The sequence below is a fragment of the Aegilops tauschii genome, chromosome 7 (assembly GCF_002575655.3).
Source record: "Aegilops tauschii subsp. strangulata cultivar AL8/78 chromosome 7, Aet v6.0, whole genome shotgun sequence".
In the NCBI taxonomy this organism is placed as follows: domain Eukaryota; kingdom Viridiplantae; phylum Streptophyta; class Magnoliopsida; order Poales; family Poaceae; genus Aegilops; species Aegilops tauschii.
The window spans coordinates 50105744-50120273 of NC_053041.3; the positions used below are offsets into that span (position 1 = coordinate 50105744).

A 14530-nucleotide genomic window follows, 5' to 3' on the forward strand; every position below is an offset into this window, starting at 1 on the left:
CCAGGTGCTATGGTTGCTGCTCTGCTCCCCAAAAGGATTAATGCCATCTGCGCTTAGACCAAACCATACGTTCCTTGCATCATCTGCAAACTCCTTCCCGTACTTTCTCTCGATTTTTCTCCACTGTGACCCGTCAGCGGGTACTCTCAACTTTCCGTCTTTCTTACGGTCTTCTCTGTGCCATCGCATCGCCTTGGCATGCTCTTTGTTTTGGAACAAACGTTTCAACCGTGGTATTATAGGAGCATACCACATCACCTTGGCAGGAATCTTCTTCCTGGGGCGCTCGCCCTCGACATCACCAGGGTCATCGTGGTTGATCTTATAGCGCAATGCACCGCATACTGGGCAAGCGTTCAAATCCTCGTACTCATCGCGGTAGAGGATGTAGTCATTAGGGCATGCATGTATCTTCTGCACCTCTAACACTAGAGGGCAGACAGCCTTCTTTGCTTCGTACGTACTCTCGGGCAATTCGTTGTCCTTTGGAAGCATATTCTTTATCATTACCAGCAACTTTCCAAATCCCTTGTCAGATACACCATTCTCTGCCTTCCATTGCAGCAATTCCAGTGTGGTGCCCAACTTTTTCTTGTCAGCTTCGCAATTCGGGTACAACAATTTCTTGTGATCCTCTAACATGCGCTGCAACTTCTTCTTCTCCAAATCACTTGCGCAGTTTCCCTTTGCATCGGCAATGGCCCGACCTAGAGCATCAGCGGGATCATCTGATGCCTCCTCTTCAGCTTCTTCCCGCATTGCCGGCTCAGCTTCTTCCCCCATTGTTGTATCATCGTATTCAGGGAACCCATGGCCAGGATAGCTGTCGTCGTCCTCTTCTTCTTCATTTTCTTCCATCATAACCCCTCTTTCTCCGTGCTTGGTCCAAACATTATAGTGGGGCATGAAACCGGACTCAAACAGGTGGACGTGAATGGTTCTTGATGTAGAGTAATTGTGATCATTCTTACAACCAGCACATGGACAAGGCATAAAACCATCCGCCCGCTTGTTTGCCTCAGCAGCAAGCAGAAAAGTATGCATGCCATTAATGAACTCGGGAGAGCATCGGTCATCATACATCCATTGTCGGCTCATCTTCATTACACAACACCGAAAAGACCAAATTAATACAAGTTCATACATATATATAGTTCATACAACACTTAAATGCAACAAACAAATAACTCTCTAGCTAAAGCATTTAAATGCAACAACAAATGCGATCAAGATCGCAACTAAGGTAACAATTGATCCAACAGCATAATAATACCAAGCCTCACTATCAATGGCATATTTTCTAATCTTTCTAATCTTCAAGCGCATTTTCTGCATCTTGATCTTGTGATCATCGACGACATCGGCAACATGCAACTCCAATTCCATCTTCTCCCCCTCAATTCTTTTCAATTTTTCTTTCAAATGCTCGTTTTCTCTTTTAACTAAATTTAACCTCTCGACAATAGGGTCGGTTGGAATTTCCGGTTGACATACCTCCTAGATAAAAATATCTATGTCAACTTGATGGGCATAATTTGTCATAAACATTAAATGCAACAACTAGTTTTAAAAGAGAATATACCACATCCGAATCATAACAAGGACGAGGGCCGACGGGGACGGATATCAAAACCATGGCACTATGTATAACAAAGAACGTACGGGTAAGATAATTATACGAGTAACTGTATATCCAAATCACACAAACATCAATTTGGTAATGTAAAACATTCATGAACAAGAGGCTCACCACAAGGTGGTGCCGACGACGGGACGGTGTGGACGATCGACGGTGGTTACGACGGATATTTAGAAGGCACTAAGTAAACCACACCTACATATGCAAACTAAGTGTTATTTTTGACCTCAAATTGCATATAAATCAAATACTAGCACATATAATTCCTCCCAAATTACTAAACTCACAAATCAATCACTATATAAAGCATTGCAAGAGCTAATCTAGCAATGAGAGATGAAAGGACAAAGTTGCTAACCTTTGTGATCATTTGAATGGATGGGGGCCTTCAAATCTTGACAAATTTTGGGTAAAATGTGTGATGAGCTTGAGAGGAAGAGGGGAAGAACAGAGAGGAGAGGAGAAAGGGGAAGAACAGAGCGAGCTCAGGTGGACGAAGGGTTTATGTAGGACGACCTTTAGTACCGGTTCGTGACACAACCCGGTACTAAAGGTGCTGGAGGGGCCCCAGACTGACAACATCCTGCCACCACTCACTTTAGTACCGGTTCGTGGCACGAACCGGTGATGAAGGTTCGCCACGAACCGGTACTAATGAGAGCGGTCGGCTAGCCGTTGGAACCGGCACTAATGCACACATTAGTGCCGGCTCAAAATCAAACCGGCACTAATGTGCTTCACATTTGACCCTTTTTCTACTAGTGTCAGCCAGAAAATACAAAAAATCAATTACACTATCAGATTAAATAGTACTGATAAGTATGGACTTCTTGCAATAAAATGTGCAAAATGTGGACACATCAACTAATGACTATACTCAAAAAACTACAAACATCAAAGAAAAATTGATGATGAAGAGCATGACCGGAAATAAGAAGCTCGGTAGGTCAGATATTTTGTGTTGTCAATCGGACATCCGAAGGTAAATAGTTTCCAGTTTTCTCCATGTGAGGTTGATTGTGTAGGGTGATAGTTCTATAGGGCTTCGATGCCAGTACCTAGTTCTACAGTCTTTAGTTGATGAGTCCTCATTTTGCACATTTCATCATCAATGTTGCATCCAACGGATCACAGTGAATCGACTCACCTAAATTGCATTTCAGTCACATGACATCTAGCCAATCTATCTAATGCAATAGACATCAAGGTTTTTGGTTACCGGTCGAAATTTCAAGATTTCGCATGGTTACCGCGTATTTTCGTGCCCCTCGGTAAATCCCCATACCAAGCAAAAAATACCATTTTTTGAATTTTTTTAATTTAAATGCTCGATTTATAGTAAAGTATATAGGATCTAATTATTGCCATGAGAGTTGGTTCTGACGTGTTGGTAGCAACCTAGTTCCTGATTTCAGAGGTCTCTGGTTAGAGTGTTTGTTCATTCACTTATTTGAATTCAAAATTCAACTATAAAATTCGTTCGAAATATGCTCGGTATTTCTCGGTAACCATGGTAACCACGTTTACCAGTCCCCCTTGATAAAATTGCCTGATTCGGTAACCAAAATCTTGATCGACATGCAAGATCTTCTTGCGTGTTTGCAAAAACATCTAGCCAATCCCTCTTCTATCACCATGGCATTAGGTCCAAGAGTACCTTCAACAATGCATCGCACTACCCCAGCAGAGTCACATGCTATAACAGTAGAACCAACATGGACATCTTGCTTTAGACAAACTGCTTCTTGGTAGGCCATTGCCTCCAAACATGTTGCGCCTGATGAGTAAATAGGCAGTTTTTTGATTAAATTAATCCATGAATGAATCATGAGCATGACATGGACAGCATTGATAACACACTGATTACGATCTAACAGAGCATGTACTACGCACATAGTAGAAACATCACGCATATTCCCAGTACTACTACAACAGAAAGAAACACGAGAGGGATAAACGATGTATACCCTCCAATCGGCCACGCGGCGGCGGTGGCGGTGGCAGCAGTCGCGGCATCCTCAGCGGCCTTCTTGTCGGCCTCGGCCTTCTCAGCGGCGGCACGGTCGGTGTCGGTCGACATGGTGATGACGAAGGTGATGCGGACGTAGATGAACAGAAGCGAGCAGTCGCGTAGTCGCTACCCAAAAACCTAATCGCCCCTCTCCCGTACAGGATCCCGAGAGGCGGGGTTTCGGAGGCCTGCTCTCCCGTCAACCGTGTACGCGGTGAACGGGAGGAGTCGCCGGCGGCAGCAGCAGCAGAGGAACAACGTGGGCGTGGAGGCGGAGATGGAGATGCATTCTGTTTTTTTTGCGGCGGCTAGGGTTGGCAGCGCCCCACATATATATGTGCGGTTGCGCGTGGAGAGACGTGGGCTGAACCCACGTCCAAGTCGATAGCCCATGATCCGACGTCTCAGGTCGTGGCCCTACCTGTCAAAGACTCTCCGTTCCCGACCGGCAAAAAGAAGCGCATATGAGTGAGCTTGGCTCGGCTCAATCCCGCAACCCGCAGCGCGTCATGACGAGGCGTCGCGAGCGGAGGAGGAGGAGTGCGCGAGGGCTTCTTTTCTTCTCAAGCTCCAATAGCATGAGGGAGTGAATCCCTTATAAACCACTCCAACTCTCCTTCCACTTCCGGGGTGGGACTAAACTTCCCACCACCTTGTCATGCCACCTACATGGGCCCTTAGAGATTAAATCTGAAATTGTCATATGGGCTCTAGGCCCATCTCATATTTCATCAATCCCCCACCAGATCTCAGGGGCCCACTTGTCCTTTGTTCCAAACGCTGTTTTGATATACTAGCATCTCAGTGGAGACCGATTAAGGTTGAGCTCCACCTAGACCAAGTAGTTACACTCCTTCACAACTGAACAATGGACTATGCCTTGAATTGTCAGTTTGGCGTCAAGAAGTTTCACCACAAGTCTCACTGATACGAGGCTGCCGAAGGCCGACCCCTCGGGTGGAGCATATTAGTCACACTCCTAGCCTGTTCATGAGCTTGCTAGAGATCACCCCAATCTCATAGACTGTGACCAGCAGTCGGGCTCATATAGGTGTGTTCCTCTAAAGATCGCTCTGTAGGATAGCATCTTGCTTATACATATAAGCCTTGGAACACATTAAGACAGTAGTCGTCCTTCCATACAGTTTCTGAGAGTATTGCATCTCCAACGGAGTGGGTTAGTAAAGTTACTCTCCTCAGTTCACCGCTGGCTTGTTTTCCCAGGTCCTACTTCACGGGATCTCCGATCACATAGGTTGGGTTACTACCATGGCAACTCATGTGGGTCTCATACCCATCTCCCTTGATGCGCTATCTATCACAACACGTGATAGCCCTTTAGTGAAGGGATCTGCCAGATTCTTAGTCGTTTGGATATAATCCAATGCTATCACTCCGGAGTTTCTCAATTTTCTGACAGCTTTCAATCTCATTCTTATGTGTTTGTTGGACTTCATGTTGTCCTTTGAACTCTTCACCTTGACAATAACTATTTGATTGTCGCAGTTCATAAGGATGGCTGGAACCGGCTTCTCAACCACTGGCAAGTCCATCAACAGATCTCGAAGCCATTCTGCTTCGCCACCCGATGTGTCTAATGCTGTTAATTCTGCTTCCATTGTCGATCTTGTTAAGATCGTTTGCTTGCAAGACTTCCAGGAAACAGCACCACCTCCAAGAGTAAACATATACCCAGTTGTGGCCTTCATCTCATCAGCATCAGAGATCCAATTCGCATCACTATACCCTTCAAGTACCAACAGGTATCCGGTATAGGGAAGTCCATAGTTCATAGTACCTTTCAGATAGCGCATAACTCTCTCAAGAGCACGCCAATGTACATCACCCGGTTTGGAAACAAATCAGCTCAGTTTGCTAATAGAAAAACCGATGTCAGGCCTCGTTGCGCTCGCTAGATACTGTAGTGAACCAACAATCTGAGAGTATCTCAATTGATCTATAGCTGTGCCTTTAGACTTTCAAATTAGCACACTAGAATCATATGGTGTTTGAGATGGTCTGCAGCCTGAATATCCAAAGCGACTCAACACCTTCTCGACATAATGGGATTGCAGAAGTGTAATCCCACCCTCATCATATCTCAATAGCTTGATTTTCAAGATAACATCAGCCACTCCAAGGTCCTTCATCTCAAAGTTCTGAGATAGGAAAGTCTTAACCTCCTCGATCAACTGATTAGTCCCAAATATCAGTATGTCATCATACAAACACAGTATAACTCCTTCGCCCCCACCATAGCGATAGTATACACATTTGTCGGCCTCATTAACAACGAAGCCAACAGATGTCAACGTTTCATTAAACTTGTCATGCCATTGCTTAGGCGCTTGTCTCAGGCCGTACAAAGATTTCACCAACTTACACACCTTTCCTTCCTGACCATCTATCACAAAGCCATCAGGCTGTTTCATATAGATTTCCTCCTTTAGCTCTCCGTTCAGGAAAGCCGTCTTAACATCCATCTAATGAATGAGAAGACCATGCGAGGCCGCCAACGAGAGTAATACTCGAATGGTGGTCGGTCTGGCCACAGGTGAATAAGTGTCGAAGAAATCTTCTTCTTCTTTCTGGGCGTAGCCCTTGGCCACAAGTCTAGCCTTGTACTTTTCTATCGTACCGTCGGGCCTAAGCTTCTTCTTGAACACCCACTTGCATCCCAATGGTTTGCAACCATAAGGACGTTCAGTAAGCTCCCAAGTCCCGTTAGCCATGATGGAGTCCATCTCGCTACGGACCGCATCCTTCCAGTAGTCAGCTTCTGGAGATGCATACGCTTCTAAAATAGAAGTGGGATTATCCTCCACGAGGTATATGAAGAAATCATCACCAAAGGTCTTTACAGTCCTTTGTCTCTTGCCCCTACCAAGGGTTTCCTCATTATCCTCCTCAGGATTTTCATCATGTGTTTGTTTATAATATCCCATCGGAATGGCAGGTTCAGGAGTCTCCTCAAATTCCTGTCTAGAAGTGCTTTGTACATCTCTCATGGGGAAAATGTCCTCAAAGAATGTAGCATCCTTAGAATCCATAATTGTACCGACCTTCATGTCAGGTACCTCAGATTTCACTACTAGAAATCTATAGCCAACACTATTCATAGCGTAGCCCAAATTAACACAATCCACGGTCTTTGGTCCAAGCTTACGCTTTTTGGGGATCGGCACATTAACTTTCGCCAAGCAGCCCCAAGTACGTAAGTACGAGAGTGTTGTCCTTCTCTTGGTCCACTTCTCATAAGGAGTGATCTCGTTATCCTTTGTTGGAACTTTATTCACGACATGACATGATGTCATTATAGCCTCCCCCCACCATGCCTTGGATAAACTGATGTATCCAACATGGCATTAACCAAATCAGTTAGAGTATGGTTTTTCCGCTCGGCAACCCCGTTTGACTGGGGTGAGTAGGGAGGCATCCTCTCGTGAATACTGTCGTGTTCCGCAGAAAAGGCATCAAACTCTTTCGAGAAGTACTCTCCACCACGATCTGACCGGACTCGTTTAATTTTCTTTTCAAGTTGATTCTCAACTTCTGCCTTATAGATTTTGAAGTAGTGTAGAGCCTCATCTTTAGTATTTAACAGATACACATAGCAATATCTAGTGGAATCATCTATCAAAGTCATGAAATATTTCTTTCCACCTTTAGTCAACACACCATTCATCTCACAAAGATCAGAATGTATGAGTTCCAGTGGTGCCAAGTGTCTCTCCTCTGCTGCCTTGTGAGGTTTGTGAGGTTGCTTAGATTGCACACACGAATGGCACTTAGAACCTTTGGCTAAAGTGAAACTCGGGATTAAATTCGATTTTGCTAGGCGCGTCATAACGCCAAAACTAATGTGACAAAGACGTGAATGCCAGACTTCAGATTCATTAACACTCAAATGAATATTGTTCACGACTTTATTACATAGATCTGCAAGAGAAAGGCGGAACATGCCTCCGCATTCATAACCCTTTCCAACAAATAGTCCATATTTCGTAACAACTAATTTATTAGACTCGAATACCAACTTAAACCCTTCTCTACATAGAAGGGAGCCACTAACGAGGTTCTTCTTGATGGCGGGGACATGCTACACGTTCTTCAGCTGCACGATCCTTCCCGAAGTAAACTTCAGATCGACCGTGCCAACACCAAGAACAGAAGCACTCGCGCCATTCCCCATCAGTACGGACCCGTGACCTGTGGCCTGGTAAGAAGAAAACAATGAAATGTCAGCACACACATGAACACCTGCACCTGTGTCGACCCACCAATCGGTGGACGGCCAAACTGAAAATACAGCAAATAAATTACCGTACCCAGATGCACCACTCTCATTGTTGCTCACAATCATATTGACAGACATGGAGTCCTGCCCTGGCTTCTTGTACTTGTTTGGGCACTTGTTGGCCCAATGTTCAACCGAACCACAAGTAAAGCAGCCCTCATCCTTCTTGTTCTTCTTGAAGGTCTTCTTACCCTTCTTCTTAAAGTCGGCACTCTGTTGGACAGCGTTCTTTCCCTTGGGCTTGTGGGAATTGGAGTTCTTCTGATGCACCATATTGGCCACAGAAGTTCCTTCGACCCCTTTTCCGTGCGAGTCCTTTGCCCTTGAATTCTGCTCAACACTCAGATGGCCAATGACATCCTCCACAGAGAATTCATGCCTCTGATGTTTCAGAGTGGTGGCAAAGTTCCTCCAGGAATTGGGGAGCTTAGCGATTATGTAGCCCGCGACAAACTTGCCCGGTAACTCGCACTTAAGAAGCTCAAGCTCCTTAACAATGCATATTATCTCATGAGCCTACTCCAACACAGGACGGTTTTCAACCATCTTGTAATCATGGAACTGCTCTATAATATACATCTCGCTCCCTGCATCGGCCGCCCCGAACTTAGATTCGAGCGCCTCCCACAAGTCTTTGGCAGACCGCACATGCAAATATGCGTCAACCAGCTTATCTCCAATCACGCTCAGAACTGCCCCGAGGAACACGACAGTGGCCTCCTTGAACGCCTTCTCCTGTTCAGGAGCGATCGTTCATGTGGGAGTCACACCGGCGACCCAGAACACGTTCATGGCCGTGAGCCATAAGGTGGCTTTAGTCTGCCAACGCTTAAAGTATGTCCCCGTAAACGGGGACGGTTTCAATGCAGCAGCAAAACCAGAATTCGAAAAACTCCTACACATATTAGGTTTTTGGATTGATGAGTAAATAGGCAGTTTTTCGATTAAATTAATCCATGAATGAATCATGAGCATGACATGGACAGCATTGATAACACACTGATTACGATTTAACAGAGCATGTACTACGCACATAGTAGAAACATCTACGCATATTGCTAGTACTGCTACAACAGAAAGAAACACCAGAGGGATAAACGATGTATACCCTTCAATCGGCCACGCGGCGGCGGTGGCAGCAGCCGCGGCATCCTTAGCGGCCTTCTTGTCGGCCTTCTCAGCGGCGGCACGGTCGGCGTCGGTCGACATGGTGATGACGAAAGTGATGCGGACGTAGATGAACAGAAGCGAGCAGTCGCGTAGTCACTACCCAAAAACCTAATCGCACGGAGTCGCCGGCGGCAGCAGCAGCAGAGGAACAACGTGGGCGTGGAGGCGGAGATGCGTTCTGTTCTTTTTTCGGCGGCTGGGGTTGGCAGCGCCCCACATATATATGTGCGGCCGCGCGTGGAGAGACGTGGGCTGAACCCGGCGCGTCGTGACGAGGCGTGGCGAGGCGAGCAGAGGAGGAGTGCGCGAGGGCTTCTTTTCTTTTCAAGCTCCAATAGCATGAGGGAGAGAATCCCTTATAAACCACTCCAACTCTCCTTCCACTTCCGGGATGGGACTAAACTTCCCACCACCTTATCATGCCACCTACATGGGCCCTTAGAGATTAAATCTGAAATTGTGATATGGGCTCTAGGCCCATCTCATATTTCAACAGCGCCAACCCTTATAATCACATCGGGGACAAAGTCCCTGTCCACCACCTACTACCTCTTGACGTTTTCCTCGTGGGTACCCCACCCAGCTCTCAGTCTCTCACACTCGGAAAAGAATCCTATACGACCTGGTCGTACGCAGCTGAACGGGAGACCCTCTCCAGCGTCTGACAGCTGGCAATACAAATCTCAAAGCAGCAACATCTCGTTCCCTACTTCATCGTTTCCAAATCACGATTCCTCTAACCTGTTCGATTATCCAAAGCTTCCAAACACCAGCCGCCGGTATGCTCCTTGACGGCGGCCGTGCTCCTGGCGCCTCCACTCGCGGCACCGCCGGCGTATTACGACGGCTGCATGCACCACTTAGCCGTGTCCATGCTTCTCGCTGTCAGTGTCTCACTCGCTGTTTCTTGGCACCTGTTTCTTGGCACTGGGTTCACTGCATGACTCAGCTAGCTCTCATTTATTTTTCTGGCGTGGAGTTCGTTGCCATGGCCAACTACACAGCTCGGCCGCCGTCGACAATACCTTGTGCAGTTTGTCGCCATGGCTTACTTGGCGCGTGACGGAGCAGAAGCCGCACGTTCGCCGCCGGCGAGGTGTAGCCAGCGCAGGTGCATCAAAGACGACGGCGTCGTGCCCAGTGCCTGGTCGTGCCACACGGTCGCCGCCGGCGAGGGGTCGTCAAATAAAGAATGGATGGGATCGGGAAGACTAGAGATAACAGAGGCACCGGTGCTTTGAGATTGATGTATACAGGTGTCACGAATCGAAGTGGGTCTCATCTAGGGGAGCGTATGACCTGGGTCATATAAGATTTTTTTTCCCTCACACTCCATTATTTGGTTAGCTCGTGCGAGCTGGCAGAAACCACACCAGAGCCTCTATTTTGTTGGAGTTAAACACGACTCAGTCCCCCTGGTAGCCGGTACGTGTTCAAGTTGGCTTGCATGCATGTATCCGAGTAGTACAAGACTTGGTCTCCGAGTAGTATTGTCCTGGATAGCTAGGTGCTAGTACTATTTATATGCGTGTAATCAGCCATGTAACTTGTACCGTGGGTTTGTGAAGTAATACAAATCAGAACAGGCTCGATACGAGCCTGTGGCAATACGCCGGCGTCTTGTGTTCACGTGCGTTGTTTCCGCCGGGGCTATATCCATCGGATCGAAAGCTCTAGCTAGCTACGTGTGTGTATGCAACAAGGATCGACAGCTCGCCAAGGCTACTAGCTTTGCACCTTGGTGCAGCGTGCATCTCGGCGTAAAGGAGCTCGTCCAGAGTGCACCGGCTAGTAGAAGCGTTCGTCGTCGATCGTCACCGTCACCGGAAAGTACTCGGCGACGAGGTCTGGGCCAACAATTGGTATCAGAGCCAGGTTGATCTTCTAGTAACGGAGGATCATGGCGGACGACGAGAAAAACAAGCAGCTGGCGGAGTACTCCGGTGCGGCTAAAGTATTTGTTGCTCCGGTGAGTTCGTCGTACCCACGATTTGATCGCGAGAACTTCGGGGTGTGGAAGGCCCTCATGGAGTGTGGTCTCCGCGCCAACGAGCTATGGGACGCGCGCGGTCGACCCAGGAGGCAACGCGTTCAAGAAGGAGGGAGCCGAGCACCGGAAGGATCGGCAGGCGGCGTCGGCGATTTACTCGGTAATGCCGATGGATGTCCTCCAGCACCTAATCGCCAAAGCAACGGCGAAGGAGGTGTGGGATACGCTGAAGCTCATGTTCGAGGGACACACCCGCGTCAAGCAAGCCAATCTCCAAACTCTCCTAAGGAACTACGAGACTTTGGTCATCGGCGACAATGAGTCTGTGGATGCGTTCGCTTCACGGGTGGCTACTCTCGTCAATCGGATCCGCGCGTTTGGAGAAAACCTCACGGAGACCTCGGTTGTCCGGCGGTTCTTGCGCGCAGCCCCTCCCCGGTACCTGCAAATTGTCACGGCGATCGAGCAGTGCGTCAATCTTGAGACTCTCTCCATCGACGATCTTGTCGGACGGTACAAGGCCCACGATGAGCGGATGCGGTGCAATCTTGGGGACGGGAGGAACGACGCGTTTGTGATGCTCACAAGGGCGCAGTGGGTCGCTTTGTCAAAGGAAAAGCAAGACGGATCCACAAGCAGCAGCAAGAAGAAGGGGAAGCAGCGTTCGGTGAGAAAGAATTTTGCCGACTCGGATGACGACTCAGACGATGAGGCTGTACCACCACCGAGGAGGAAGTTTGACATCAGGAATGTGAGGTGTTATCACTGTGGCCTCCTCGGCCACTTCAAGGCTGACTGCGAGGAAGCACCGAAGCAGAAGGCGCTCATGACCCAGCAAGGAGATGATGGAGACATGATGTTGATGTGTAAACTGGTGGACGACGAGGATCCAGACTCTCAAGCGTTGACTAAAGAAATTGTCGAGCTTGCGGAAGAAAAAGTTTGCCATCATCTTCATGGTCCGGAAACTCGTATCTATGCTACAGATGCGGGGGTGGTTCTGAAGCTTATGTCGATGCTATGGGCATAAGTGCTAACTTTGCTGGATCGGATGCAGCGAAAGCAGCATGTGCTCGACCATGGAGAAGCAGTCTTTGTGTTGGTCAACTGGAGGAGAGGCCCGTAGGCGGCCGCAAAAGCGACACAAAAAACAATGACGTAATGGCGTACGTGGCGCCAGATGTCCACGAAAACAACTCGGCAAAGAGCGTTGCAGGCGGTCGTCAAGTAGCGAGTCGAGGCGAGCAAGGCACACGCGTTCTCTTGCAAAGCCCAACCATGTGCGTCGGAGGGCGCAGCCTAGCAAAGGACGGGTATCCAGAAGAAGCCGATCACTCCAGCGAGTTGGGCGGTGGTGGCCACTGCAAGCTAGCAGCTCAAGCATCACCACGTGGAGGCATGGTGCATGGGCCAGAACGTGGGCAACATCCAGAGGAAGGAAAAGACCCACTTGGGGAAGTGTCTCATGGTTCATACGTGGTGGCACCTGGAACTTTACTACGTGTAAATGATGCAGCACCAATCTCATGCGCAGGGGTGCAGTAGCATCACTTGGTGGTGGCCAGTCAGCAAGTATGTCCAGTGCTCTATTTGTCAGCCTAGAAGCGAGCATCGGTGGTGGCTCGCAGTTGCTAGCAGAATTGTACGCAGAAGATGACGTCACTTCGGCACCTATGTCGCCTCCGAAAGTACTGGAGAAAACGACACGTCCATCTACAACCGATCATCTACATCCGGAGTTACACTCATATCCGGAGAAATTTCTTCAGACGATTAACCCGGTAATGGTGAATGGGAGTGGGCGACGGTGACTAGCAAGCGCCGAGGAACCGGCGGAATTTGTGGACGCAAATACGAAGGAGTGTTGGCGTCATGCTATGAAAGAAGAGTTGGGGTCGATCCATGACAATAATACATGGGAGCTTGTGGATCTTTCCAACAATGAAAAGGCGATAGAGCTCAAGTGGCAATTTAAGGTCAGGAAAGATTTTGAAGGGTGCATGAAGCACAAAGTGAGGTTTGTGGCCAAAGAGTATGTGCAAGAGGAAAGTATGGACTTCGAAGAAGTGTTCGTTCTCATTGCAAAGCTGGAGTCGGTGAGATTACTCATCGCTCTCGCGGCTCAGGAATCATGGAAGATACATCACATGGATGTAAACTCCGCGTTTTTGAACGGCGAGATAGAAGAAGATGTGTATGTGAATCAACCGCCGGGTTTCATCAAAGAGGGAGAAGAGCACAAGGTACTGAAGTTACACAAAATCTTGTATGGGCTATGGCAAGGACCTCGGGAGTGGAACATCAAACTTGATCGGACATTGATTTCTCTTGGATTTGAGAAAGCCCCACTAGAGCATGCAATGTACAAGAGAGGTGAAGGGAGGGATCGTCTACTAGTTGGCATCTACGTCGACGACCTATTAATTACTGAAGCAGATGAAGAAGTGATTGCAAAGTTCAAGCTACAGACGAAAGAGCTTTTCAAGATGGATGATCTAGGTCTTTTGAGCTACTACCCCGGGATAGAGGTACATCAAAAGACGGAGGGGGTCACACTATGCCAGGAGGCATACACAAGAAAGGTACTTGAAAACTATGGCATGAAAGATTGCAATCCAATTGACGCTCAAATGAAACCTCATCTTGAGCTAAATAAGAAGGGCGAAGCACCCGCAGTTAATGCAATAGAGTATATTGCAGCTGCAGCTGTGATATGTGAAGGTGTGTGGCTAGGGTGGCTACACGGTGATCTCATGGATCGAGATCTGGAACAAGTGGTGCTCAATGTTGACAGTGAGTTTACAATTTTTCTACGCGAGGATCCAGTGCAGCATGATAGGAGCAAGCACATTGATACGATGTATCACTACATGAAAGACGGCGTGGAAGAAGGAAAGATGGAGGTCAACTACAATCGCACTGATGATAAGCTGGCGGACATCCTAACCAAGGCTTTGGATCGAGAGAAGTTTTTGGAGATGCGAAAAAGGATCGGCGTCGGAGCTGTGACGTGACGACGTCGTGTTTAGGGGGGTGATTGTCGGAGTTAAACACGACTCAGTCCCCCTGGTAGCCGGTACGTGTTCAAGTTGGCTTGCATGCATGTATCCGAGTAGTACAAGACTTGGTCTCCGAGTAGTATTGTCCTGGATAGCTAGGTGCTAGTACTATTTATATGCGTGTAATCAGCCATGTAACTTGTACCGTGGATTTATGAAGTAATACAAATCAGAACAGGCTCGATACGAGCCTGTGGCAATACGCCGGCGTCTTGTGTTCACGTGCGTTGTTTCCGCCGGGGCTATATCCATCGGATCGAAAGCTCTAGCTAGCTACGTGTGTGTACGCAACAAGGATCGATCAGCTCGCCAAGGCTACTAGCTTTGCACCTCGGTGCAGCGTGCATCTCGGCGTAAAGGAGCT

General features: G+C 48.0%; 1 protein-coding gene across 1 annotated transcript; it reads left to right on the top strand.

Moving 5' to 3' along the window:
* Positions 1-11270: 11270 nt before the first annotated feature.
* On the top strand, positions 11271-12137 carry LOC141026778 (uncharacterized). Its single transcript, XM_073503630.1, has one exon. It carries the CDS (start codon positions 11271-11273, stop codon positions 12135-12137), a length of 867 nt encoding a protein of 288 aa, XP_073359731.1.
* The last annotated feature ends 2393 nt before the right edge of the window (positions 12138-14530 follow it).